This window comes from Quercus lobata, chromosome 6, assembly GCF_001633185.2.
Source record: "Quercus lobata isolate SW786 chromosome 6, ValleyOak3.0 Primary Assembly, whole genome shotgun sequence".
NCBI classification, from domain to species: Eukaryota; Viridiplantae; Streptophyta; class Magnoliopsida; order Fagales; family Fagaceae; genus Quercus; species Quercus lobata.
In genome coordinates, this window is record NC_044909.1 from 15,432,139 (window position 1) to 15,459,168 (window position 27,030).

At 36.8% G+C, this 27,030-nt stretch overlaps 1 protein-coding gene, 1 long non-coding RNA gene and 1 pseudogene across 2 annotated transcripts; 2 read left to right on the forward strand and 1 right to left on the reverse strand.

Moving 5' to 3' along the window:
• Positions 1 to 488: 488 nt before the first annotated feature.
• Positions 489 to 5,147, forward strand: LOC115994825 (protein SIEVE ELEMENT OCCLUSION B-like). The gene is made up of 7 exons (XM_031119105.1): positions 489 to 788; positions 1,131 to 1,223; positions 1,344 to 1,789; positions 1,892 to 1,986; positions 2,066 to 2,196; positions 2,898 to 3,356; positions 4,334 to 5,147. Exons 1-7 carry the CDS (start codon positions 579 to 581, stop codon positions 4,928 to 4,930), a joined length of 2,031 nt encoding a protein of 676 aa, XP_030974965.1. The 5' UTR covers positions 489 to 578; the 3' UTR covers positions 4,931 to 5,147.
• Positions 5,148 to 9,416: 4,269 nt separating this feature from the next.
• LOC115994826 lies at positions 9,417 to 26,779 on the forward strand (annotated as a pseudogene).
• On the reverse strand, positions 12,194 to 12,835 carry LOC115994827. Its single transcript, XR_004093273.1, has 2 exons — positions 12,729 to 12,835; positions 12,194 to 12,557 (listed from the first exon to the last, which is right to left on the reverse strand). It is a non-coding gene; the product is annotated as an uncharacterized LOC115994827 (long non-coding RNA).
• Positions 26,780 to 27,030: the final 251 nt, after the last annotated feature.

Sequence of the window (27,030 nt, forward strand, 5' to 3'; positions counted from 1 at the left end):
CTAGAGTAGATAAAATAGTTGCATTATAGCCTATAATTATTTTGTTTGATCTTGAAGCATATCTTGATATCTTCTGTTCACGATTCACACTCAAAAATTTATGAAGTGACACGTGTAGTGAACAAATGCCTATTATTCATTTATGACGCTTTTTTTTTTTTTTGGAGAAATTCATTTATGACGTTTGACTTTAGATTTTTTTTTTTTTTTTTTTTCCGTTTTTTGATTTGTACAAATTATTGAATAATTTTTTTTTTCACTTTTTTTTTTTTGCATAGATTTAATTCTTGTCGTATCTATTGTTGAATTATGTTATATTTAGCACATAAACAAGGTAGAGTCATATGTTTGAAAATCTGACCTAATTCATTGAGATACATATACGTTAAAATGTGCTTTCATTATTATGGACCCCATGGAACCAAGATATAATCTTTGCTTGTTGCCTTATTCAGGTCCTGAAGACTATAAATAGGGGACCATGCCACTGCACAACACCACAAGCCCATTTCTCTCTTCTTCTGCCCTAAACCTTGAAGTTTCTGAGTTTTCTCGCTTTGTTTATACACAACACGTCAATGGCCAGCGTCAATATTGTGCTAGCTTCTGCACAGCAACCCATTAAGCCTAAACTGAAAGTGTTAACCATGTCAGATGAGCAGATCATGAATTACATTTATGCAACCCATGTTCATGCTGACGACGACAACTTTGATGAGGATTCTCTTTTCGCTATCGTGGAAAACATTCTCAAGCATGCCACGATTGTTGCTGACAATGTTATGCTGGTATATATATCTTACCACTACACATACTCTCTTACGAGATGTTTGAATTCACATATGAGGGGAAGTATTAGAATTATTGTTAAATAATTAAACACAATTTCCCAATAATTAAAACTTTTTGAAGCATGAATAACTTATCACAATATTTGTAAACCTCCATGGCTTATATCCTCATCAATGGCATAGAGATGAACACAAATTTTTTCTCATATTTAGTTTTGAAAGGAATAAATAGACGCATGCTAAGTTGTTTTTTGTTTAAATTTAAACAAGAAACGTTGGTAATTTCAAAATTTTATTCTCTGAGTTTTCTGGCTGAAAAATAATTATGACTTACTCTAGGGTACCCATGGACACCCGGAGAACATTCACGAAAAGGCTCCTAAAGTTGGCTTCACTCCACCGCTGTGTACGCTCAGGCATCTTTCCTCCCTGGTAATTATAAAAGAATAGCATTTTTTGTCCAACATTGTAACTATTATAAATGTATAAATTTAATCATCTAACTATTATTCTAACAATTGGGTAATTTGATGCCAAATTATGTAATGCTAGATGACATGCAAATCTCCAGGTGAGGAATTTGCACATAAAACAACACTGTCAATACTTAATAATCTCTCAAATTACTCATGGGATTCAAAGGCAGTGTTGACACTTGCGGCTTTTGCTATGGAGTATGGGGATTTCTGGCTCCTTACCCAACTTTACTCATCGGACCAACTTGCCAAACCAATTGGGATCTTGAAGCGAGTACCTACCATCTTAAGCCGTCCAGGCCTTCAGAAACACAAGAAAGAGATGCTTGAACTTAACAACTTAGTCAAGGTCACATTAGAAGTCATTCAGTGCTTGTTTGAGTTAGAGAAGCTATCCATCTATGGTACAAAAGATGTACCAGAATTGTCAATAGCCATGGACCGTATCCCAATAGACGTCTATTGGGCTATCATAACTATCGCAGCTTGTATGACTCAAATGTGTTGCATCATTAATGATGAGTAAGTCCTTGCCTTTGAAATGAAGAATATGTCCAGAAATAATTGTGTATAATATCATATATTTAATCTAACGCAATAACCATGCTTGTTGCTTAATTTCAGGGATAGGACACAGGATCTATCACCCTTTGCTCAAAAAATCAATTACACCCTTAGCCTGCTAAGGATGCAGTTAACACATTGTCATCAACAAATAGGTTAAATATGTTTTGCACATGAAATATAATAGGTTAAAAATGCATAGGAATTCTAATCAAAGATTGCTGTTCAATGCAGAGATAATAGAGGCATATCGAAAACTCTGCAAACTTTTACAAACCCCAACTGAGATCATGGAGGTGTTCAAGGCATTGATTTTTGGCAAAGATAATGTGCAGCCGCTCATTGATGGTTCCACTAATAGAGTGGTTAGCTCTTATGACATATCACTTTTTCTGGGTTTATTTCTACTACTATTATCACTATTATACAACAGTCTTTTGATGGCATACTACAAATAAGGGTGTCTATAGCATTGTGCCAGGTTATAGTACGTATTTGCTTATGTTTGGCCCGAATCTACCTCAGCTATGATTTTAGAAGTTACCAAAAATTATAGTTTTTTTATAAACACTATGCAAATAAGTTATTTGAAACTGTGAGCTACCCAAGTGGACTCCAAACCAATCCAATAAAGAGAGTTGCTAGCAAGCTGTAAGCCTAGTCCCAACTTAATCCCATTTTTGAAACATGTGACATATTTGTCAATAATATCGTACATAAAATTTAATTTATTTTTTCATTCATTTATGCATTATTTAAAATTTATCATTAAAAATTAAGACTATATAGTATATAATTTAAAGTTTTCTTCATATAAATAAAATAAAAATCAGTTATTGAATAGGGTTGTTGTCATAAATCAGCCCAACTCAAATTGATGTTGAACCTATAAAAAATAGCCAGCCTAAGTATTATGGGCACGCATTATCTCTAACTCAATTCCTCAAATTTTCAAGCTATCTAGCCTAACAGGTCCGGCCATTGCTGCATTTGTATATAACTGTATTCGATCTAAACTATGCAATAATTACATCATCTTTTTAATTAACATGTATTGCATAGACAGGTTACTATCGATGTGCTGAAAAAGAAGAATGTTTTGTTTTACATTTCGGCCCTAGACATCACCATTGATGATATTTTGATTCTCAAGCCAATTTATGATGGAATAATAAAGGAAGATCAGTATAAAATTGTGTGGATCCCAATTGTGGAGCAATGGACTGATGAACTACGAAAGAAGTTTGAGATGCTGCGGTCTAAGATGCCATGGTACATAGTGCAGTACTTTTCACCAGTAGTAGGCATCAAGTTCATTAAAGAGGAGTGGAACTTCAAAAATAAGCCAATCCTCGTGGTGATGAATCGACAAGGGAAGGTGGAACACCCAAATGCACTCCACATGATCCGAGTATGGGGAATGAAGGCCTTTCCTTTCACTATTACTGTTGAAGAAACTCTTACCAATAGAGTTGATGGGATAGCATCAGTATGGTTTGACATTCACCTAGATGTTGCAAATTGGGTAAAGTTATTTACTTATTTTCTCAAATCTAAATTTATATAAATACTTACATTCCATATTAAAATCCTCTACCTTCGAAACGATTTCATTTTATAGTCTACTTACAAACATTAGAATTTATGAATCTAAAAATGTATTACCATCACATCAAAATTTTAAATGACATAGCACCAGGGCCGGCTCTATGGTGGAGCAAAAAATTCAACCGCCTAAGGCCCCAAGTAAAAAAAAGACCCCTAAATTTTAACCAATAGGATTATTTATAATCAATAAATAAAATAATTTTTTTGATTAGATGAAAAACAAATAAAAAAATAGAGAAAAATGCAACGTCGTCCACAATATTTTTCACAACACTTTTACAACTAATGCTAAGTAGCAAGTTATTACAGCCTATTGTTGATGGCAAAAAAATAATTATAGTGATATTTTCAAATAAAAAACAAAAAGCAGTTTAAAATCTAGGATTTGTTGTAAAAAATATTGTGAATGTTGCACTTCTAAAAAAAAAAGAATAATAATAAGAGTTTAATTAGCAAACTTTTACTAGTTTTCATCTAAATCTACCACTAACACCACTGTTTTACTTACCACTATCAATCTACCACATCAACAAGTATGAAAAATTTTGTCAAATTTTTTTTGTCTTAAAAATTCAAAAAAAAAAAAAAAAAAAATTCTATGTAGTTCATGTTAATTAGTAGTAATTTTGCATCTAAATAAGATGATCAATTTTCGCCTTAGGCCCCCAAATGCATCAAGCCGCCCCTGCATGGCACTAATATTATTAAATTCAAAAAATAAAATTTTAATGATGGAATAGAATTTCTCTCCATTTCAAGTTAAATGGAGAGGATCTCACAAGTGGTGAGGGATCATAGTCACACACAATGACACGTACACATATTCATGCACTTTGAAAAGCAAATTTTAAACATATTAATTCAAATAAAATTATTGCTTTGGGGTTTAAACAGATCAAACAAGAGAAGTACGTTTTCTTCTATGGAGGCAAGGACAACGAATGGATCCAACAATTTAACAAGAAAGCAGCTACCTTGGCTAATGACCCAGTCATGAAGGATACAAAGATTTCCATTGAGTTGTTCTGCGTGGGAAAAGGCAATAAAGGGGAGGATGAACCCAACATCTTAGGGCATTTTTGGAACCGCGTAGAGAGCTTTTTCTTCTCCAAGACTCACAAGAAGACTGAACAAGACATTGTAACTCAGGAAATTCAAAAGTTGCTTTCATACAAGACTGAAAGTGGATGGGCTGTGCTGAGCAAAGGGTCTAGATTGGTGGTTAGTGGTAATGGGACAACAATGTTGAAGGTCTTGGAGGAGTTTGACAAAAAGAAGGAGCTAGTGCGTGAGGTTGGCTTTGAAATTTGTTTCAAGGATCTCTATGAGAAGATTATTCAAACAGGTCGCCATTGTTGCCGTGTTGACATCCACATGAATGCTGGAAAGTACCCAGAGCATATTAAATGCCCTGAGTGTCCTCGTATCATGGAGACTTATATCAGCTATAAGTGTTGCCACATTGATGGTCCTATGAATGCACTGCACTAAATGGCAACCTCTCTCTCTCATATTATTATCTCTACCAAATAATTATGTGGGTAAGTTTGTTATGTGTACCACTTGTGTGATGTATGTGAAGTGTAAGAGTAATTCTACAATAAGGGAATCTTGATTACGATGGTAATCTGATGCCCATGTTAAGAAAATTATCTATGTAATCGTTTGATGTTCATGATGCAATTGGAGGGTGTATTTAAGTATTTAAGATTGAAAGTATGCATGGCAGTAGTTTTTTTTTTTTTTTTTTCGGTGGGCTTCCTTTAGCTAAGCCTAAGCCCAATAACATTAAATGGATGCCACTACATGGCATTGGGCCTTCAAGCTCAATCACTTTTATATAAGATACTTCACATATTGCTCTCCAAGCCCAATGGAAATTGCAAGCAACCCTTAACGACATTGGACCTTAAATCCCAAGGGAACTAGAAACTTGTTCTGTACAATATTGGGCTCCGCCAACACAATAAGCTAACGGATGAAAGACAACAACCCAAAGTCGTTTATTTATAATGACTCTCAACCAATCATCCCAGCGAAGGTCATGGGCCTCTTAAGTAAACAATCTTGAAATCAAAGCGTGTCGGGCCACCAGCACAATCCATCCCACTTGCAAGAGAATCAGCATGATCCCTTCAACCCAAAATTTAAGTTACTTGATCTCTACTGTTTTAAGACGCATACAAAATTGTGTGCCAATAAAATGTTATTTATTATAGGACAAAATTTAACTACAAAATTGATTGTAATTTAATATTATAATATTATTTAATATCTTTTTATGGAAGGTGAATTTTGATAAATCTACCATTGAATCACATATTCTTGTTATATTCTCCATACTTACAAAATTTCTAAAAAATTAAAAATCAATAGCTATATCATCAATAAATTTTTTAAATTGCAAATTTTTGTAATTTAAAATTATGCATAAAATACGAGCTTATAGATCATATAGTAAATAATATCCAATTAACACAAAATGTGACATGTGCATTAAGAGCATAAAAAACATATAATTCAATTATTAGATTTATAAAATATGAGAGTCTGTTTGATTTGATAGATTTTAAGGAGGACGAAAAAAAGATGACAGAAAATATATAGGTAGTGGGAGGGGAGGGAGAGAGGAAAAATGGCAAGTTCAGCTATTTTCTTTGATCCATCAAAAATTTATCTTTCCAAAATTGAGAGAGAAGTAAAAAGAAAATGAGGAGCAAAAAGCCCTCGCTGTTTTGGACAAAAATATCGTCCTCCAATTTTCAAAGAGTGTTTTGGTTTTTGTCATTTTCTTCATTTTATTTTTGTCTTTTTCTTCTCTTATACTTTAATTTGCGTACCCTTGAAGTTGAAGTAACAGGGCTCTGGATTAATCACCGCATCCAATAGCAAGTGCGAGAGATCTTCACTAGCTATCCCTTGTTATCTTTGAAGGAGAGTCCAAATGCGTTGGTGTTATTTTTGTTTTAATCAATAATTAAGAGTAAGGGAATTTAAATGCTGCGTGTCTCCAACTGTAAGGTATTGATTAATTAAACTACAAGTCTTTGTATTGTTGCTTTCACTGTATTCTCATCCCTTCGCATTCCCACATTCATTTTATCCAATCTCCAAATCCTTATCTTCTAAAGAGCTTGTACATTGTAATTAAATTAGGTACATCTGTCTACATTTTCAAGCCAATGCGTACCATCCCTTTCACATCCTGTGGTCTTCTCACATTAATTAACTGTGACCACTACCCAATGCAACGTCCTCCTCAGCCGTCACATCTTTTGGCCTCCTCACTCCCTATTATCTGTAATCTTCAAAGAGTTTTTTTTTTTTTTTTTTGATAAGCTATTCTTCAAAGAGTTTGTCCTTAGAAAATTTGGAGGTCTGTCCAGTAGGGCATATGCTCGATCGACCCCGCCAATCAAGCTTCTTTAAATTATTGTTTTGTCTTCTTTAATTAAATACAGCAATCACTCTTTATAAATTAGTTAGTGCTGCTAAATAAATTTACACAGATTTTTACATTCTTTTCTCTCTGTTTTTGCTTTCACTACGTGTGAAAGACATGAGATACAAAGGGTGCCACGCGTTATGTCTTTGACAACATTCAAAGCGTGCAAAACATGAGCTCAAAAATGTCCAAACCCCAATATATAAATCAGACGTTATCATTGAAACTTCAAAGTTCAGAGTTCACATTTTGTGAACGGGAGAAAAGTTGATGAGAAAGAATCAAAATACTGATGATAGGATAAAGATAGATTTATAATTGATGATGCTAAAAATCATTAGTTGCCTCTTCGTCTATGTTGTTGGATGATGATAAGTTGTTCCGATGATCAATATGTAAAAAAAGACCATCAAATAATAAAACACCGGTGTGGTATTGGTCAAAGATTCTTCGATAATAAAAGTTAGTCCAAGGTGAAATGATTTACTTTCTTATATTAGAGAGCAAATTTGGCTAGGAATTGTGAGTATGAAATTGTGTACATTTCTCTAGTTTGGGTGGGTTTTATAATTCTTATATTCATTGTTTGAATGAATATTTGCATTTATGAGATATGAAGCCGTTGGCATTAATAGCTGTCTTTTATTGTTTATCAACAACTATTTGTCTGTTGGTGCCCGTACATTACTCCTTAGCTGTTTTTATATGTCTTTTATGGCTTCGTCCGTTATTGATGTTCGACTATTACGCCTTGCACTGAATAACATCTATTTCGTCCATTGAGAAATTGATGATCTTGATACATTAATGCTCATCAATAATGAAGTGATAAAAGAGTACTATCCTATAGAGACCCTTTTTTTTTTTTTTGTTGAGAAAATACCCTACAGAAACTTGATTTAGTAAATTCAACAAAATTTTTTTTTTTAAAAATTAATAATTTCATTTTGACAATTGATGTTTTATTTAGTTGGCAAAAGATAAAATTAGACACAAACTAATAAGATGGTCATATTTTATTTATTTCAATCAAATATATCAGGAAAAAGGAGGAGATGGAGATCCTTCCATAAAAGTAATTCACCTTTAGGATACAACAAAGTAAACCACTGAAAACAACAATTCTGAAGTTTCTATTAAAAATAATTTTCTAAGAAATTTTGTATTTGATTATGATTTAGGTCCTTTGTTTATAGACAGTTAAGAGTTATGACTCTTCATTTAAATTGACACCCCTAACTCCTTTTTGAACATCATGACTTTTTAGAATAATTCTTAAAATAATTATATTTTTAAAATCAATTATTTTTACATCAGTAAATAATATCGAGAAGTTATAACCTAGTGCATTTCATTTCCTTTTTAATGAATTGAATAATCATCGTCTACTCTTGATGACACACATGCACATGCCACGTGTCCAAGTGCACCAAAAGAACAAGTGTTGTAGAGCCACATGTACATAGATTTTGTCAATCATTTTATTTTTTGATGTTTATGTTACTTTATAATCACCAAAAGTTTTGTAAAAATTCAACGTAGGACAAGTATTAAAACATAAAATTCCAAGAGGCTGGTCTATTGTTCCCAAGGTTCTATGTGATTCATGAGATCCTACATTCAAATCTCATAACAAGTATCATAAGACCATCCACAAGGATTATTCTCTGTAATTACCTTATATGTGTAAGATAGGAAATCTACGTACATACAAACAGTGAATAGTCAAGCTAGCTCTCGTAGAACTTTGGAACCTACTTCTTTCCTTCCATATCACAATCTATAAGACAATATTTTAATAATAATTGCTATCAATCTACCACTTACCTAGTTACCTACGTAGAAATTTTTTGGATAATTAATTTATAGCTGAGGACATTGGAAGTTGAACTCTAGATATTATTGTTAAAAATATATTAGAAAAATGCTAATGGATTAAAACTTTTAGTGTTACCTACGTAAATATTAGCTAAATTGTTTAAGCAAATAAATAGTCAAGAAAACCTTAGTTTAGAACCCTTTTTTTTTATTAAGTTTGCCAAGAAAGTGAGAAAAAAAAAAAAAATCCTTTTGTAAGGTTACGGTTTGAGTCCTAAGCTCAAAAGGTAAAAGGATTTAGGCCATAAAAATTCAATACAATGAATTTGTAGAGAGTGGATTGGAAAACTAGGCTCTAACGAGTTGGGTAACGAGTATAGTGGATCCAAAGGGCAAGAAAACAAAGATAAACTAATTTTATCTAAAGAAAAACTGTCCTCAATCCAATCCTATAATAAGAAAATGAAATGTATATTTAGTGCGTAAAAAAGGGAGAGCCATATGTTTGAAAATCAAATGAAAAATCTGACCTAATTCATTGAGATACATATACATTAAAATGTGCATTTATTACTATGGACCCCATGAAACCAAGATATAATCTTTGCTTGTAGCCTTATTCAGGTCCTGAAGACTATAAATAGGGACCATGCTACTGCACAACACCACAAGCCTACTTTTCTCTTCTTCTGCCCTAAACCTAGAACTTTCTGAGTTTTCTTGCTTTGTATATACACAACACAATGGCCAGCAACAAGATTGAGCTAGCTTCTTCACAGCAATCCATTAAGGCTGAGCTGAGCATGTTAACCATGTCAGACGAACAGATCACGAATCACATTTATGCAACCCATGTTCATGCTGACGACGACAACGTTGATGAGGATTTTCTTTTCGCTATCGTGGAAAACATTCTTAAGCATGCCACGGTTGTTGCTGACTATGTTATACTAGTATATATATATATATATATATATATATATATGTTACCACTACATGCACATACTCTCTTATGAGATGTTTGAATTCACACGTAAGAAGAAATATTAGAATTATTGTTAAATAATTAAACATAATTTTCTAATAACTAAAACTTTTCGAAGCATCAATAACTTATCACAATATCTGTAAACCTCTATGGCTTATATCCAAATCAATGGCATAGAGATGAACACAAATTTTTTTCTCATATTTAGTTTTGAAAGGAATAAATAGATACATGCTAAGTTGTTTTTTGTTTAAATTTAAACAAGAAACATTGGTAATTTCAAATTTTTATTCTCTTCATATAGGTCTTTGAGTTTTTTCTCGGAAAATTGCTTATGGCTTACTCTAGGGTACCCATGGGCACTTGGAGAACATTGAGGAAAAGGCTCCTAAAGTTGGCTTCACTCCACCACTGTGTACGCTCAAGCATCTTTCCTCTGTGGTAATTACAAAAGAATAGCATTTTTTGTCCAACATTGTAACTATTATAAAAGCATAAATTTAATAATCTAACTATTATTCTAACAATTGGTAATTGGACGCCAAATTATGTAATGCTAGATGACATGCAAATCTCCGGGTGAGAATTTGCACACAAATAGGGGTGGCAAATGGGTGGGTTTGGAGTGAGCATAATTGGGTTGGGCATGTAAAACTCATTTACCCATTTAAAACTCATTTAACTAATTTATTCTAACTCAAATCCAATTTAACACAACCCAATTATTATGGGTAAACCCCAACCCACCCAATTACCCAATTATCAAAATTACCAAAATACCACTAAAGTAAAAATGACCAAAGTACTCTAAAATCTTCAAAAATGACCAAAATACCCCCAAAACCTAGAAAATGACCAAAATGCCCCCTGAAACCCAAAAAATGACCAAAATACCCCTGAAACCCAAAATACTCCCGAAATCCAAAAAATTACCAAAATATCCCCGAAACCCAAAAAATGACCAAAATATCCCCCGAAACCCAAAAAATGACTAAATAACCCCAAAACCCAAAAAATGACCAAAATACTCCTGAAACCAAAAAATGACCAAAATACCCCCAAAACCAAAAAATGACCATAATACCTCCGAAACTCACAAAATTACCAAAATACCCCCGAAACCCAAAAATTGACCAAAATACCCCCAAAACCCAAAAAATTACCAAAATACACACAGTTATTTATATATTACTTTTAAACATTATAACACTAAATCAAAAAACAAATAAATAAAAAGAGTATTATTGCATATGGAAAGACCTTAAAGATGGCCATCCAATGTCCATTGGATAATTCTGCAAATGTTGAGAATATTACTTTTTCTACTCAATGGAACTATATCATCCAACCAATTGGAAGCATTTGTGAGCTTCAGAGGCAATTGCGTGGATGCAGGATGCTGGTTATATTAGATCATTGGATATTGCATTGGCTAGTGGCTACTAATTCTGGTCTGGAACTACTAAGGTCTATTAAATTTAAGATTCTATCTTTATTGGTTTAAGAATGTTTTTGGTTTTATTTATTTTGGTAAAAAAATGTGAGGTGCAGGTTACACAAGACAGGAAGTTCTGTATTTATTGGTCTTAAGAATGTTTTACTTCTATGTTTTTGGTAATTAATTTTGGTAATTTTTGTTGAAGGTGCATAACTTTTGCTAATAATTTTCATATATTACAGAGTTTTGTGAGAAATATGCCAAGCCAGAAGATGTAGGGGCTGTCCCAGAGGAGAAATCTAGTGATGAGGAGCTGAGTGAAGATGATTATGCCTCCAGTGATGAGGCAGTTGCTGGCCAAGCTGATCTTTAGGGGCACAAATGCTTGCCCATAATTGTCTCTGTACATGATATTCAACTCCTGGAAAATTAAACCAACAAAAAACTAAGGGCATATGGAAAATCCGTGCCCCTTCTGCATTTATTTTCCATGTTGGTTATGTAAATTATTCAACTATGATTTAATGTTTCAAAAGTTCATTTACTGTTGGAACTATATGGTAGGCGCTTTCTTTTCTCTGCACATGCATGCATAGATGTTACCATGAATGCTTGAGAAAGTTATTGGTTAATAAAGTTTCACAATAGTTTTGCTCTAGAAGAGTTCATGAACTCTAAGCTGCACGTGTGTAACTGGTATATCATTAATATTGTCGTGAACTTTTCTTTTCTTTTGCTTCTTGTCTGATATGGAACGACAGTGACCAGGAAAATGAATTTGCTTGCATAAAAAAGTGCAGCATGGGCAACAGATTCACAACCCAAAATCTTTAACCAAAACATTTTTAGAAGTGGAGAAAATAAACTCATGCTGCTACCCTTCTTGCATTGCACTAATTACACCATTATTGTTTTCACTTTTCCCAATATTCAATTACTACCTGTCATTTAGGAACAGAGACATGTATTCAACAAAAGAGAGGTTAAGGTTAAGACAGCTTAGATAATTTGTATCAAACCTAATTCATCAACTACAGTCAAATTGCCAAAGGAAATGCAGAAAAATAGTTGAAAACAAACAACTCTAGAGCTATGGTTGAAATTAGATGACGGAAGTCAAAACATGAAGCAAAAGATGTCCTGCCATAATTCTTACATGTTCTAGATAATGTTGGAAACAAACACTCAGAAATGACCAAACTGTGGTTGGAATTTCAAGAAAGGCTCATGAAAATTCAGTTGCACAAGTCCTTGGTCGTCTAGATAGCATTAGCTGATCATGAACCTCCTTTTGCCGCCCTACACCTCCAGAGAACTTATCAAGTGAACAAGATATGACCAACCTCTCCAAAATTAGAGCACTTTCAAGCAAAAAGGTCACCACATGTAACTCTCCTTTAGTTCCACCAAATTTAATGAAAGGCAACAACTGCAAAAATAATGTAACCTAAATCACACATAATGGACAACACAATAAATTTCAATAATTAGCTTCTAATAAATAAAAAGTAGAATGTTGCATAAGAGACACTACAATAAGCCAAAATATTCACATATATCCTCCATGTAGAAAAATTACCAAAACAACAGAAAAATTAACCTTAAAATAACTTCCTTTCACCTAATCCTCATCAACATATGAACTAGATTGAGATAGGCACAAGTTGCCAAAATCCTCCACAAGGCTTTCTTCCTCAAAATCATATACAACTGAAAAAGGAAAACAAAACATTTATTAATACATCAAATACAGATTAATGGATATTGCGAGCACATAAGTGATAAAAAATACGATATACCTAGTACTCCATATAGCCAATCACGAGCACATAACAAAGTTTCTGCTGTTTGTGGCAAAAGAGAACTACAAAACTTATCAAGAATGCGGCCACCAATACTGAATGCAGACTCCGAGGCAACAGTAGTATGGGAATGCTCAAAATATCACATGCTATCAAGGAAAGTTCTGGGAAACGATTACTGTGTGACTTCCAATACCCCATAACATTCAAATCCTCGTGCAACCTATGGTCAAGTCGAGTCTCTTCCAAGTATATATCCAATTGTGACTTGCTTGAATCTGAACCAATAAGTTGACTCCTATATGTCTCAAAACCAGAGAAATCATCATGCCTAACATAATGACCATGCACTCCACCACCACCACCACCATTACTGGATGCTACTTCAACCATATTGCAGATATCACTAGTAAAATTCTTATATTCCTCAAAGATGCCATACAATGTATCACGAAGATTCGCTGCCATAGATATTGCTTCCTACTTATACAACTTGCTATAAAAAAATTCTATACATTGCAACTTGAATCTAGGATCCAAAATGACAGCAAATGATAGCACAGGACTGTAATACTCCCAATATTTATCAAACTTTTCATTCATTTCTTTTGCCATTGCTCTAATTATCGCATCATCATCTTCCAACTATTCCATAATATGCAACTGAATCTTCCAAACACAATGGAAATACAAGTTGGCTGTGGGGTAATTTATCCCAGAGAAAAGCTTGGTGATATCATAAAATGGTTCCAAAACCCCTGCTATCATCTCCACCCTTTCCCATTCCTCCTATGAAGGGCAATTGAGAAAGTATTTATCAATCCTACTCAAGTGAGAAAATGCATCTCGATACTTAAGACAAGTCTCAATCATCAAGTATGTTGAGTTCCATCTTGTTGGGACATCTTGGCGTACTTTCTTACTTGTCAAAAAAGGAAGCTCTAAAAGACATTGAGCAAACCTCAATTTCCTATGATCTGAACCTCTCACATATCTAACACTTTCACGTAAATTATACACAACCTCATTTATGACTTTTAATCCATCTTGTACGATAAGGTTTAATATATGTGCACCACAATGCACGTGAAAGAACTCACCACCATAAGGTAAACAAGGTCCAAAAGAAGTCTCTTTAAATGACTCACCAAAGTATCATTATATGAAACATTATCTAAAGTAATGGTGAATACCCTCTTCTCAATGCCCCACTCTTTCAGCAAACCTAACAACCTCTTTGCCAATATAACACCACCACGTGGAGGTGGCACATGACAAAAACTCGAAACTTTCTTCTGCAACATCTAGTGTTCATCAACATAATGTGCTGTAAGAATCATGTACTCATCAATGTTAGGTGAAGACCATAAATCTGATGTTAAGCAAAACCTCCCAGTAATTGACTTTAAATCATGTTTCAAAATTTCCTTTTCTTTACTGTATATTTTTATCACATCCGATTTTGCGGTGTTCCTACATATAGTCTTAACATCAGGATTCAAATAACAATGAAGCAACCTATTGTTCTTATGTTCTTCAAATGAGAATAGATAGTTGTGTCTAATGATTGCCAATGCAACCATTTCCCTATACGTAGCTTGATCTAAAGGTTGACGAGACACACTTTGATTGTCAACTTGATGACATTTTTCTTTGTGACGCAACAAAGAAGTAGTGCCACTAGTACTGGCAACAAAAGAATTTTGTCAGTGTTAGGTGAGGACCATAAATCTGATGTTAAGAAAAACCTCCCAGTAATTGACTTTAAAACATGTTTCAAATTTTCCTTTTCTCTCCTGTATATTTTTATCACATCTGATTTTTGGTGTTCCTACATATAGTCTTAACATCAGGATTCAAATAACAATGAAGCAACCTATTGTTCTCAGGTTCTGCAAATGAGAATGGATAGTTGTGCCTAATGATTGCCAATGCAACCATTTCCCTATACGTAGCTTGATCTAAAGGCTAACGAGACACACTTTGATTGTCAACTTGATGGCATTTTTCTCTGTGACGCAACAAAGAAGTAGTGCCACTAGTACCGACAACAAAAGAATTTTGACATTTTTTACACTTTGCTCTCTCTTTCCCATCAGAACCTTTAGGTAATATTTCAAAATCCAACCATTCAGAAGAAGTCCTACATCTCATTCTTTTTGGAGCACTTGAAACAGTATCACCATACTCATTATTTTCTTTATTCATTGAATCCATATCTAAAATGTAAAGGAAAACAAAACCAAAAAAAAAAAAAAAAAAAAAACCTCAGCATTTTGAACCATTCTAAAACCTTACCACTCAAATAAACACTCTTCTAGGATGTCTTAGAGATCCTGTTTGTGCATCTTCATTCATAGAATTACTAAATATAGGATTTATAATAGAGTGTCTGAAGTATATGCCAATTATTAAAAATGTATGACAACTTGATAAAGTAAGAGCACAATGAGACAAGGTAACCTTGGTTGTTTTTTGAGCATTGTAACATAAAAGGAGGAGGAGAAATCTAATACACAGAAAAAAAAATTATTATAATTAGAATACATGCCAAAAAAATTCCTGGGTTTCTCTTAATGGGAAAGAAAAGCAAGAACAAACAATATTGAAACAACATAAATCAAAAAAACCAAAGCTATAAAACCCAGTATAAATATTGAGTAATATAAGGAAAAAGAAATTAATACAAAACCCACTATTGTTCTGGATCTTAAAAAAAAAAAAAAAAAATGAAAAGCCTCGAAAAGCTATATTTCTATTCTTAACACATACAAAAACGAAAGAGGGCAAAGATGAAGAGGAACCCAGATCAAGAATCATAGTAATAGACACAAAAATATGAATAAATCAGGGAATTGAGGAAGATTAGAAAGGTACCACCAGAAATCTTCGACGGTGTCGAAGGTGTAGACCTTGCGAAGAGAGGTGCCCCACCTCGCACCTTGTTTGGTTTTGGACTGGTTGTTGAACCAGAAGGTCCACTTCCTCTCCGACATGTGTGGCTCTTTTGTCACTGTCGCGGGCACTGTCTCTGTCTTCGTTGCTACCACGATACCACTGGGTTCCAACTTGAAAAACCTAATAATTAGAAAACAAGGTTGGTACCGGGAATTGCAGTTTAGAGTGGCGAATCGATCATCGAGGACGAGAATTTGAGAGAGAGAGAGTTAGGGTTTATGAAAAGCTAAGGGGCGAAGAAATTGAGGTTTGAATTAGCGAGACTGAACTTTCCATGTTGAAGTAGTAAATTTCAATTTTGGGGGTTTGAGTTTTGAGAAAATTTCAACACTGAAGCTGTTGGGTTTCCGACTAAAATGTGATTGGAGGCCGAGAAAATGAGGGAAAGTTCTGGAAACTGACCAACGTGATTGAAACCTTGAAACGTCTAAGGTTGGTTTTTTTTTTTTTTAGGTGGGAAGGACTAGGTTGATTTTGGTATATTGTTTTTGGGTTAAATGGGGTTCAATGGGCGTTTAGTTAAAACCCAATAATTATTGGATCTAATTGGGTTGATGCCCATTTAACCCAACTAATAATTGGGTGAGTTTGGGTTTAATTTAAGTGGACGGGTTTGGGTGGGCAAATGGGTTTGAGCTTATTTTGCCACTCCTACACACAAAACAACAATTTCAATACTATACGCAGCAATATGGAAGAGCGCTCTCCTTCTCTCTCTAGGGAAGAACAAGAGGAACTAATACGCAGCAATAAGAAGGTAAAAGATGTTAATCATGCGGGGTATCATGAAGGCCGGGATTCATTTCCGTCATCGCCGAGCCATGGTTACAGTCCATGGAATCGTGCAACATCCTTCAAGGATAAGTTGATTGGAGAGATTCCAGGAGCATTTACACAGGCCTTCAATTTCGGAGAACTCATGGAAGATGATGTGGAGTCGGATGATGAGGTAGAGGATCTACGACAAGGATTGGTGGCGGTTAAGTTCTCAAAGAGCTTCAAGCAGCAGATTAGAAAGCCGTGGACGAAAGCGCTTATCGTTAAGGTGTATGGCCATTCGTTTGGTTTTAACTATATTCAAAATAGATTGTTATCGTTATGGAAGCCTGCTGGGAGGTTAGATTGTGTAGATTTGGAGTATGGATTCTATCTCACTCAGTTCTCATTGCGAGAGGATTATGAAGCTATTCTGAAGAAGGGACCCTGGTTCATTGGGGAACACTTCTTGTCAATCAGACCGTGAGAGCCAAACTTTCGGCCAGAGACGGCAAGCATTTCCTCCATTGCTGTTTGGATAAGATTGAACAATCTTCCTATAGAGTATTATAACGCAGAAGCTCTACATCACATTGGTAAGTCGATTGGAAATGTCCTAAGGGTGGATACGCACACCGCTTCTGAAACGAGAGGGAGGTTTGCCAGGCTTTGCGTTCAAATAGACGTGAATAAGCCTCTGGTAACAGCCATTTTGATCGGTAAGTTCGAACAACCGGTTTGTTACGAGAGCATTCAAAAGCTATGTTTCGGCTGTGGAAGAATGGGACATAAACAAGAAATTTGTCCGTACATTGTCCGTCACGATCTGCCATGGAGAACAGCGGAAAACTCTGTTGAAGGTGAGCTGGCTGAGCGGGCTGAGCAGTCATGCGAAGAGTGTGCTACAGAAAAAGACAAGGCTGGGGAGGGGACCACAACAAGCGTGCCTGGTAGTGGACATGAGGATGCAATGGAGAGGGGCTACGGTCCTTAGGTAGTGGTTACCAGAAAGAAGAATGGGACAAGAAATTTAAGGAGTGGTGGGCCGTTTGCTGCTCAGGAAAATGGCCAGAGAAGTGGGAGTGTTCCTAAATTATATGTGGATCGTGGGCATGATGGATCAAGCAGTGATTCCGTTAGAGAAGCAAAAAGGAAGTTGTCGCCTAACAGAGGTGCAAATGGGCCATTAATCAATGAGTCTCTTCAGCGTATTGGAAAGGAACACAACAATCGGGCCCAAAGTAAGTCAGAAGGTAGCCCAATAACTCATGTTTCAGGCTCTGTAGGAACACGGGCTGGTGCTGAGGTAACTAAGCCTAAAACAAATCGTAAGGAGTCAATAAGGGGCAAAAAGGCTTTGGCTAGACTAAGGGCATCGCAGAAAATGTCTTTGAGCACCGTGGGAGAGTCTGAGACAGTTGTAGCGCCTTTGTCCTTCAATCTTCACGGACAAGCGGATCATTCCGATCAAATTAAAGAGATGAGTTGCAGACCTTTTGGAGATCACCAACCGGGAGCGGCTACCATGCTTCAGAACACAGCCATGCCGTTACCAGAGATGGGCTTCCAATTTAAAGGAAGCTGTAGTAGAGATGCCGGAGGAATTTCTGGGCAAAATTTGAGGGAATCCGACGCATGTATGGAGCTAGCCCATGGGGACCAAACTGAAACGGCTCCAAGTACTGCCACTAATTATATTCCTCAATCAGTTAGTGCTTCCACAGGAGATGAAGATGGGTATGCACCAAACCATGTGGGTAATGTCGCCGGGATAAGGATAGACGAGGGATATGTTGATACGGATCGGATGGAGCTTGAAGGAGGGGGCGAAGGTGCTGCCACCTTTTGATGAGTGTTTCCCCTTTTCTTATATTCCCCCATGAATGTGATTGTATGGAATTGCAGAGGCGCTCTTAAGCCCTCTTTCCAAAAACATGTTCGTGAGCTGGTCCATAACCATAATCCAGCGATTTTTGTTGTAATGGAAACTCGTATTGGAGGGGAAAGGGCTAGGGAGATTACTGATCGGTTGCCTTTTGATGGGTGTATCCATACGGAGACGATTGGCTTTGCTGGTGGGCTCTGGATGCTCTGGAACTCGGAGAGAGTGGAGGTAACTCCGTTATCCAATACGGAGCAAGAAATTCATACACTAGTTAAGGTACGTAATTCTAATGCTAGCTGGATGTTTTCTGCTGTGTATGCTAGTCCTAGGACTGCAGAGAGAATTATTTTATGGAATAATTTAATTAAAGTGTCGGAATTGCATAACATGCCTTGGGTGTTAGCTGGGGATTTTAATGAACCCCTCTTGGGGGAAGATAAGTTTGGTGGAAGAGCGGTGAGTGTTAATAGGTCCTTGCTCTTTAAAGAGTGCTTAGACAAATGTAGTATGATAGATATTGGGTTCTCGGGTCCTAGGTTCACTTGGACAAACAAAAGAGATATTCAAGCACTTATTCAGGAGAGGATAGACCGGTTTTTTGTTAATCCCAGCTGGTGTCTTCTTTACCCGGAAGCAAGAGTGGTGCACCTCACAAGGTGCCATTCAGACCACTGCCCTGTCCTGAAGGAAATGCAGCCAAGGAGGGGTAGTGGAAGAAATAGGCCTTTTAAGTTCCAAACTTGCTGGCTCTCTGACCCATCGTTTCCCAACATTGTTAATCAAGCTTGGAGACATGCTGTGATGTTGGTGGATGCTATAAACAAATTCACAGAGGAAGCAACAAGGTGGAATAGAATGCAGTTCGGGAATGTGTTCAATAGGAAAAAGAATATCATGGCTAGATTGAATGGTGTCCAACGGGCCCTATCTAATAGGCCTTCCTCCTTTCTCATCAATCTTGAAAAGGAATTGCTTAAAGATCTTGATGTCGTGCTTAATCAAGAGGAAGAGATTGGGCTTTGAAATCCCGGGTTAATTGGATGGTGCAAGGAGATAGAAATACAAATTTTTATCATGTATCAACTTTGGTGCGAAGGAAAAGAAACCAGATTTTGGCTATTAAGAATGCAGTGGGGGAGTGGTGTTATGAGGAAAATGCTATAAAGGGGATCATTAGAAGCGGATTCATCGGGGTGTACACTTCTTCTCTTTCTAGTGTATCCCGATCAGCCCCTTCCTTTTTGCCTTGGCAGATCAATTTAGATGAAGAGGAGAGTCAGAGCATTGGTGGGGCTATATCGTTGGAGGAGATAAAGGCGGCTCTTTAGTCTCTTAAGGCCTTTAAAGCCCCGGGGCCGGATGGGCTTCATGCGGGATTTTTTCATAGATTCTGGCCGGTTGTGGGTAGTTCTGTGGTGAGCGTAGTGAAAAGGGCCTTTTCTGAGAAGAAAATCCCTGATTACCTATATAGAACCCACATTGTCCTTATTCCAAAAATTCAAGGGCCTGAAACTTTAGCCAATTATAGACCAATTAGTCTTTGCAATACGGTGTACAAGATTATTACTAAGGTCATTGTTGCTAGATTGAGGCCTCTTTTGGATAAGCTTGTCTCTCCCCTTCAAACAGCGTTCATTCCGGGTAGAAAGGGAGTGGATAACGCTATCATAGTGCAAGAAATTATCCACACTCTAAGTAAGAAAAAAGGGAGGGTAGGATATATGGCGATAAAGATTGATCTAGAGAAGGCTTATGATAAATTGGAATGGAATTTCATAAGGGATTCGCTCATTAGAGCTAACTTGCGGACTGATTTGATTGACATCATTATGAGCTGCATCTCCTCAGTTTCCACTTCCATTTTGTTTAATGGAGAGGCTCTTGAGCCGATTTATCCCTCAAGAGGGATAAGGCAAGGTGATCCACTATCACCTTATATTTTTATCCTTTGTATGGAGTATTTGGGCCAACTCATTGAAGGGAAATGCAATGCTCGCCTTTGGCAGCCCGTAAAGGCCTCTCGGAGTGGTCCGGCCTTCTCTCACTTGTTCTTTGCGGATGATTTGGTTTTATTTGCCAAAGCTAATGGCACTAATTGCTCCACCATTAGGGATGTCCTTGATGATTTTTGTAACCTATCGGGGCAAACGATAAGTGATACAAAATCGAGAGTTTATTTTTCGCCTAATGTGGATAGGGATACTAGGGAATCTTTAAGTGATATCCTTGGTTTTGCTTCTACTCCCTCACTTGGAAGATATCTGGGGTTTCCTATTAAACATCCGGGCTTATCTTCCCATGACTTTAATTTCATTTTGGAGAGAGTGAAGCAAAAACTAGTGGGGTGGAAGGCTAACATGCTCTCTTTGGCTGGTCGGACTGTTCTTATTCAGGCTTCATCGGCTGCAATTCCATCTTAGATTATGCAGTGTAATTACATTCCTCGGAGAATCTTGGATGGGATTGACCGGGTTAACCGGAACTTTCTTTGGGGCTCTTCGGAAACTATAAGGAAAATGCATTGGGTTGGATGGCATAAAGTAACAAAGCCGAAGGAAGATGGGGGGCTGGGTTTGCAGACTGCAAGAGGCAGAAACACAACGCTTCTTGCTAAGCTGAACTGGCGTCTTCATACAGAAAAGGAAGCGCTATGGTCCCAAGTTTTATGGCAGAAATATTGTAACAATAGAAGAGCAAGAGCCTCTAATGTTGACAGGCTGCCTTGCTCTCAGATTTGGGCAGCAATGAAAAAGGGAAGAGATACTTTTCACAAAGGTAGCATGATGATGATAAGTAGAGATAGCAATATCAGTTTTTGGAGGGGCAACTGGATGAGTAAAGGGCCTCTTCGCCAGTTGATTCAAGGCCCCTTAACTCAAGAAGCAAATCTTTTGGAAATTAAGGATGTGTTAGCAGACACGGGGTGGGCTTGGAACCGAATTCCTTTTGAGCTTCCTTCAGATGTTAAAGCAATGATTCAGGCCACTCCTATATCAATCACTAGCAGAGGAAGGGATAGGATTTCTTGGTTGGGAAACCCGAGAGGTACCTTTGATTTAAAGAGTGCCTATGGAATTGCTACGAATGAGGATTCTGAGGTGACTACTAATAGTTTTGGGTGGATTTGGAAATTAAAAACGCTGCCTCGTATTAAAACCTTTTTGTGGATGTGTTTTCATGGCAGTATTGGGGTCAAAGAATGTCTTGTGAGGAGAAGAGTAATTGAGGAGGATTTGTGTCCCATATGCCAAAGGGAGCCGGAATCAATTCTTCATGCTTTAAGGGACTGTCGGAGAGTTAAGGATATTTGGAGACAGCTAGGGGTTAAGGAGACAGACCGGGGTTTTTGGGTGAGCAACTTACAAGATTGGTTGATTCTGAATGGAAAGAACAACAAAAGACATATCCAAGGGAAGCCTCCATGGAGTACTAGTTTTCTTTTTGGTGTTTGGAATGTGTGGAAGAGCAGAAACAACTTTGTTTTCAACAGAAAAGATCAGAACCTGAAGCTATCTGTGGAGATTGAGAACCAAGCTATGGAGTTTCTTTGTTATGTTGCCTCTCCAAGGAGTCCAGCCCAGAATGTAATCATGGGTATCAGATGGGAGAAACCTTTAACTGAGTGGAAAAAATTAAATACAGATGGGTCTTGTGCAGGAGGAACGGGTAAGGCTGGTTGTGGAGGTATTATTAGAGATGAAAATGGGGATTGGGTAGCTGGTTTTGCGAGACATATTGGGGTAACTAGCAGCCTTGTTGCGGAGTTATGGGGATTGAGAGATGGTCTCATTCTTTGCTGTGATCTTAATATTCCTTGTGTCATTGTTGAGGTAGATGCTAAGGTGGTGGTGGATGTCTTAAAAAACACAAGCTACGTAAATAATGTTGTTTCCCCTTTGCTGGATGACTGCAGGCAGCTTGTAGCCCGTCTCCATCAGGTGCAAATCAATCACTGCTATCGTCAAGTTAATCGGTGCGCCGACTTATTGGCAAAAATGGGCTTGGAGCAAGAGTTAGATTTTGTCCACTTCCATTGTCCGCCTGTGGACATTTTGGAGTCTTTGCTTTTTGATAAGAATGGCTTGTATGTTAACAGGGTATGCCCTGTTATAGCTGGGTCTGTTTAGTTTTGTTTCTTGTTGTAATGCATCGTGTTTCTACCAAAAAAAAAAAAAACAATTTCAATACTTAATAATCTCTCAAATTACTCATGGGATTCGAAGGCAGTGTTGACACTTGCGGCTTTTGCTATGGAGTATGGGGAATTCTGGATCCTTACCCAACTTCACTCATCAGACCAACTCGCCAAACCAACTGGGATCTTGAAGCGAGTACCTACCATCTTAAGCCGTCCAGGCCTTCAGAAACACAAGAAAGCGATGGTTGAACATAACAACTTGGTCAAGGTCACATTCGAAGTCATTCAATGCATGTTTGAGTTGGAGAAGTTATACATCTATGGTACAAAAGATGTACCATCATTGTCAATAGCCATGGACTGTATCCCAATAGATGTCTATTGGGCTATCATAACTATCGCAGCTTGTATGACTCAAATGTGTTGCATCATTAATGATAAGTAAGTCCTTGCCTTTGAAATGAAGAATATGTCCAGAAATAATTGTGTATAATATCATATATTTAATCTAACGCAATAACCATGCTTATTGCTTAATTTCAGGGATAGGACACAAGATCTATCACCCTTAGCTCAAAAAATCAATTACACCCTTACCTTGCTAAGGATGCAGCTTACACTTTGCCGTCAACAAATAGGTTAAATATGTTGCACATGAAATATAATAGGTTAAAAATGAGTAGGAATTCTAATCAAAGATTGCTGTTCAATGCAGAGATAATAGAGGCATATCGAAAACTCTCCAAACTTTTACAAGCCCCAACCGAGATCATGGAGTTGTTCAAGACACTAATTTTTGGCAAAGATAATGTGCAGCCGCTCATTGATGGTTCCACTAACAGAGTGGTTAGCTCTTATGACATATCACTTTTTATGGTTTTATTTCTACTACTATTATCACTATTATATAACGGATTGAGATCTATTGCACCATCGCACACCTTTGAAGCGATAGTCACTCCACAAGTATAACTGCTTATGGGGTGTGGGGAGCAAAGGCCAAGATTCAAGTTTCTAGGAGGGAGTTTCACACACATATATACTTAGATTAGGCTAGAGTAAATTTTCTATCTTGTACAAAAAATAAATAAATAAATAAATAAAATTCAAAATTTTGAAAAAGTAAAAAATGATTTGAGAAGTATTGCATGGTGCAATAGCCCAGATCCCAATCCAACAGTCTTTGATAGCATACTATAAATAAGGGTGTCTATAGCATTGGGTCGGGTTATAGTATTTGCTCATGTTTGGCCTAAATCTAGCTCAGCTATGACTTTAGAAGTTACCAAAAACTATATCTTTTGATAAACACTATGCAAATAAATTACTAGGAACTCTAAACTACCCAAGTGGACTCCAAACCAACCCAATAAAGAGAGTAGCTAGCAATCTGCAAGACTAATCCAAACCCAGTTCCATTTTTGAAGTGCATGACATATCTATCAATAATATCGTACATAAAATTTAATTTATTTTCTCATTCATTTATGCATAATTTAAAATTTATCATTAAAAATTAAGACTAGATAGTATATAATTTGAAGTTTTCTTCATATAAATAAAATAAAAATCAATTATTGAATAGGGTTGTTGTCATAAATCAAGCCTAAGCCCAACTCAAAATGATGTTGAGCCAATAAAAAATAGCCAGCCTAAGTGTTATGGACACGCATTATCTCTAACCCAAGTCCTCAGATTTTTTAGCTGGCTAGCCTAATAGGTCCGGCCACTGTTACATTTGTATATAACTATATTCGATCTAAACTATGCAATAATTACATCATCTATTTAATTATTAAAATATTACAACTTCGATCTAACATAGCTCAATTTTCATAATTGTATTGCATAAATAGGTCAATATCGATGTGCTGAAAAGAAGAATGTTTTGTTTTACATTTCGGCCCTAGACATCACCATCGATGATATTTTGATTCTCAAGCCAATTTATGAAGGAATAAGAAAGGAAGATAAATATAAAATTGTGGAGCAATGGACCGATGAACTACAAAAGAAGTTTGAGATGTTGCGGTCTAAGATGCCATGGTACGTCGTGCAGTACTTTTCACCAGTAGTAGGCATCAAGTTCATTAAAGAGGAGTGGAACTTCAAAAATAAACCAATCCTCGTGGTGATGAATCGACAAGGGAAGGTGGAACACCCAAAGCACTCCACATGATCCGAGTATGGGGAATGAAGGCCTTTCCTTTCACTACTACGGTTGAAGAAACTCTTACTAATAGAGTGGATGGGATAGGATCAGTATGGTTTGACATTCACCCAGATGTTTCAAATTGGGTAAAGTTATTTACTTATTTTCTCAAATCTAAATATATATAAATACTTACATTCCATATTAAAATCATCTGCATTTGAAACGAATTCATTTTATAGTCTACATATAAACGTTAGGATTTTCGAATCTTTTAAGTGTATTTACTATCACATCAAAATTTTAAATGACGTGACATTATATATTGTTAGATTCAAAAAATAAAATTTTAATGATGAAATAGAATTTTTCTCCGTTTCAAGTTAAATGGAGAGGATCACATAGGTGGTGAGGGATCATGATCACACACAATGACATGTACACATATTCATGCACTTTGAAAAGCAAATTTTAAACAGATTAATTCAAATAAAATTATTGCTTTGTTGTTTAATCAAATCAAACAAGAGAAGTGTATTTTCTTCTATGGAGGCAAGGACAATGAATGGATCCAACAATTTAACAAGAAAGCGGCTACCTTGGCTAATGACCCAGTCATGAAAGATAAAAAGATCTCCATTAAGGCTGTGTTTGGTTGCCGTAAAACATTTTCCGGAAAATACATATTTTCCGGAAATGCTAATTTCTGGAAAAGGAAAATATTTCTGTGTGTTTGGTTGCATTTCAAAAAATTTTCCAGAAAATATTTTCTAGTGTTTGGAAAAGAAGAAAGGAAAACACAAATCCAGACACAAGCCACAACCCAGAAAACACAAATCCAGAAAACCCGATCGCGTTCGCGAGATCGCGATCTCGCCGGCGCCCAGAAAACACAAATCCAGAAAACCCGATCGCGTTCGCGAGATCGCGATCTCGCCGGCGCAATCTCGCGAAGGTGAGATCGCGATCAACGTCGCAATCTCGCGTTCGCGATCTCGCGGTCGACGCTTCGCGAGATCGCGCCGCCGATCGCGATCTCGATCCGGCGCGATCTCGCGAAGGCAAGATCGCAATCGATGACGATCTCGCGGTCGACGCTTCGCGAGATCGCGCCGCCGATCGCGATCTCGATCCGGCGCGATCTCGCGAAGGCAAGATCGCAATCGATGACGTGATCTCGCGAAGCGTCAATCGCCGTTGTCGGACTGGTCCGCGCGCGTGGACTGGAGCTCGGACTGGAGATCGGCGCGGACTGGAGCTCGGACTGGTCTTCTCCTCTCGCGCGCGCGCTCTCTCTCTCTCTCTCTCTTTTTCCGGAAATCCTTTGAAGTGAAAATGAAGGCAGAAATTCATTTCCGTGGTCAAACTGAAAATTTCGGTCAACAGGAAATCATTTTCCGGAAAATAATGTTTTCCGTGACAGCCAAACGCACGCATTTTCTGGAAATTGATTTCTGAAATTGGTTTGAAGCCGATTCAAACGCAGCCTAAGTTGTTCTGCGTGGGAAAAGGCAGTAAAGGGGAGGATGAACCCAACATCTTAGGGCATTTCTGGAACCACATAGAGAGTTTTTTCTTCTCTAAGACTCACAAGAAGACTGAACAAGACATTGTAACTCAGGAAATCCAAAAGTTGCTTTCATACAAGATTGAAAGTGGATGGGCTGTGCTGAACAAAGGATCTAGATTGGTGGTTAGTGGTAATGGGACACCAATGTTGAAGGTCTTGGAGGAGTTTGACAAAAAGGAGCTAGTGCTTGAGGTTGGCTTTGAAATTTGTTTCAAGGATCACCATGAGAAGATTATTCAAGCAGGTCGCCATTGTTGCCGTGTTGACATCCCCATGAATGTTGGAAAGGTCCCAGAGCATATTAAATGCCCTGAGTGTCCTCGCATCATGGAGACTTATATTAGCTATAACTGTTGCCACATTGATGGTCCTATGAATGAACTGCACTAAATGACAGTCTCTCTCTCTCTCTCTCTCCCAAATAATTATGTGTCTAAGTTTGTAACAAGTACCACTTGTGTGATGTATGTGATGTGTAAGTGTAATTCTACAATAAGGGAATCTTGATTACAATGGTAATCCGAGGCCTATGTTTAGAAATTTATCTATGTAATCGTTTGATGTTTGTGTTGCAATTGGAGGGTGTATTTAAATATTTATAATGCATCGCAATAGAACCAAACAAATTATGATAATAACAA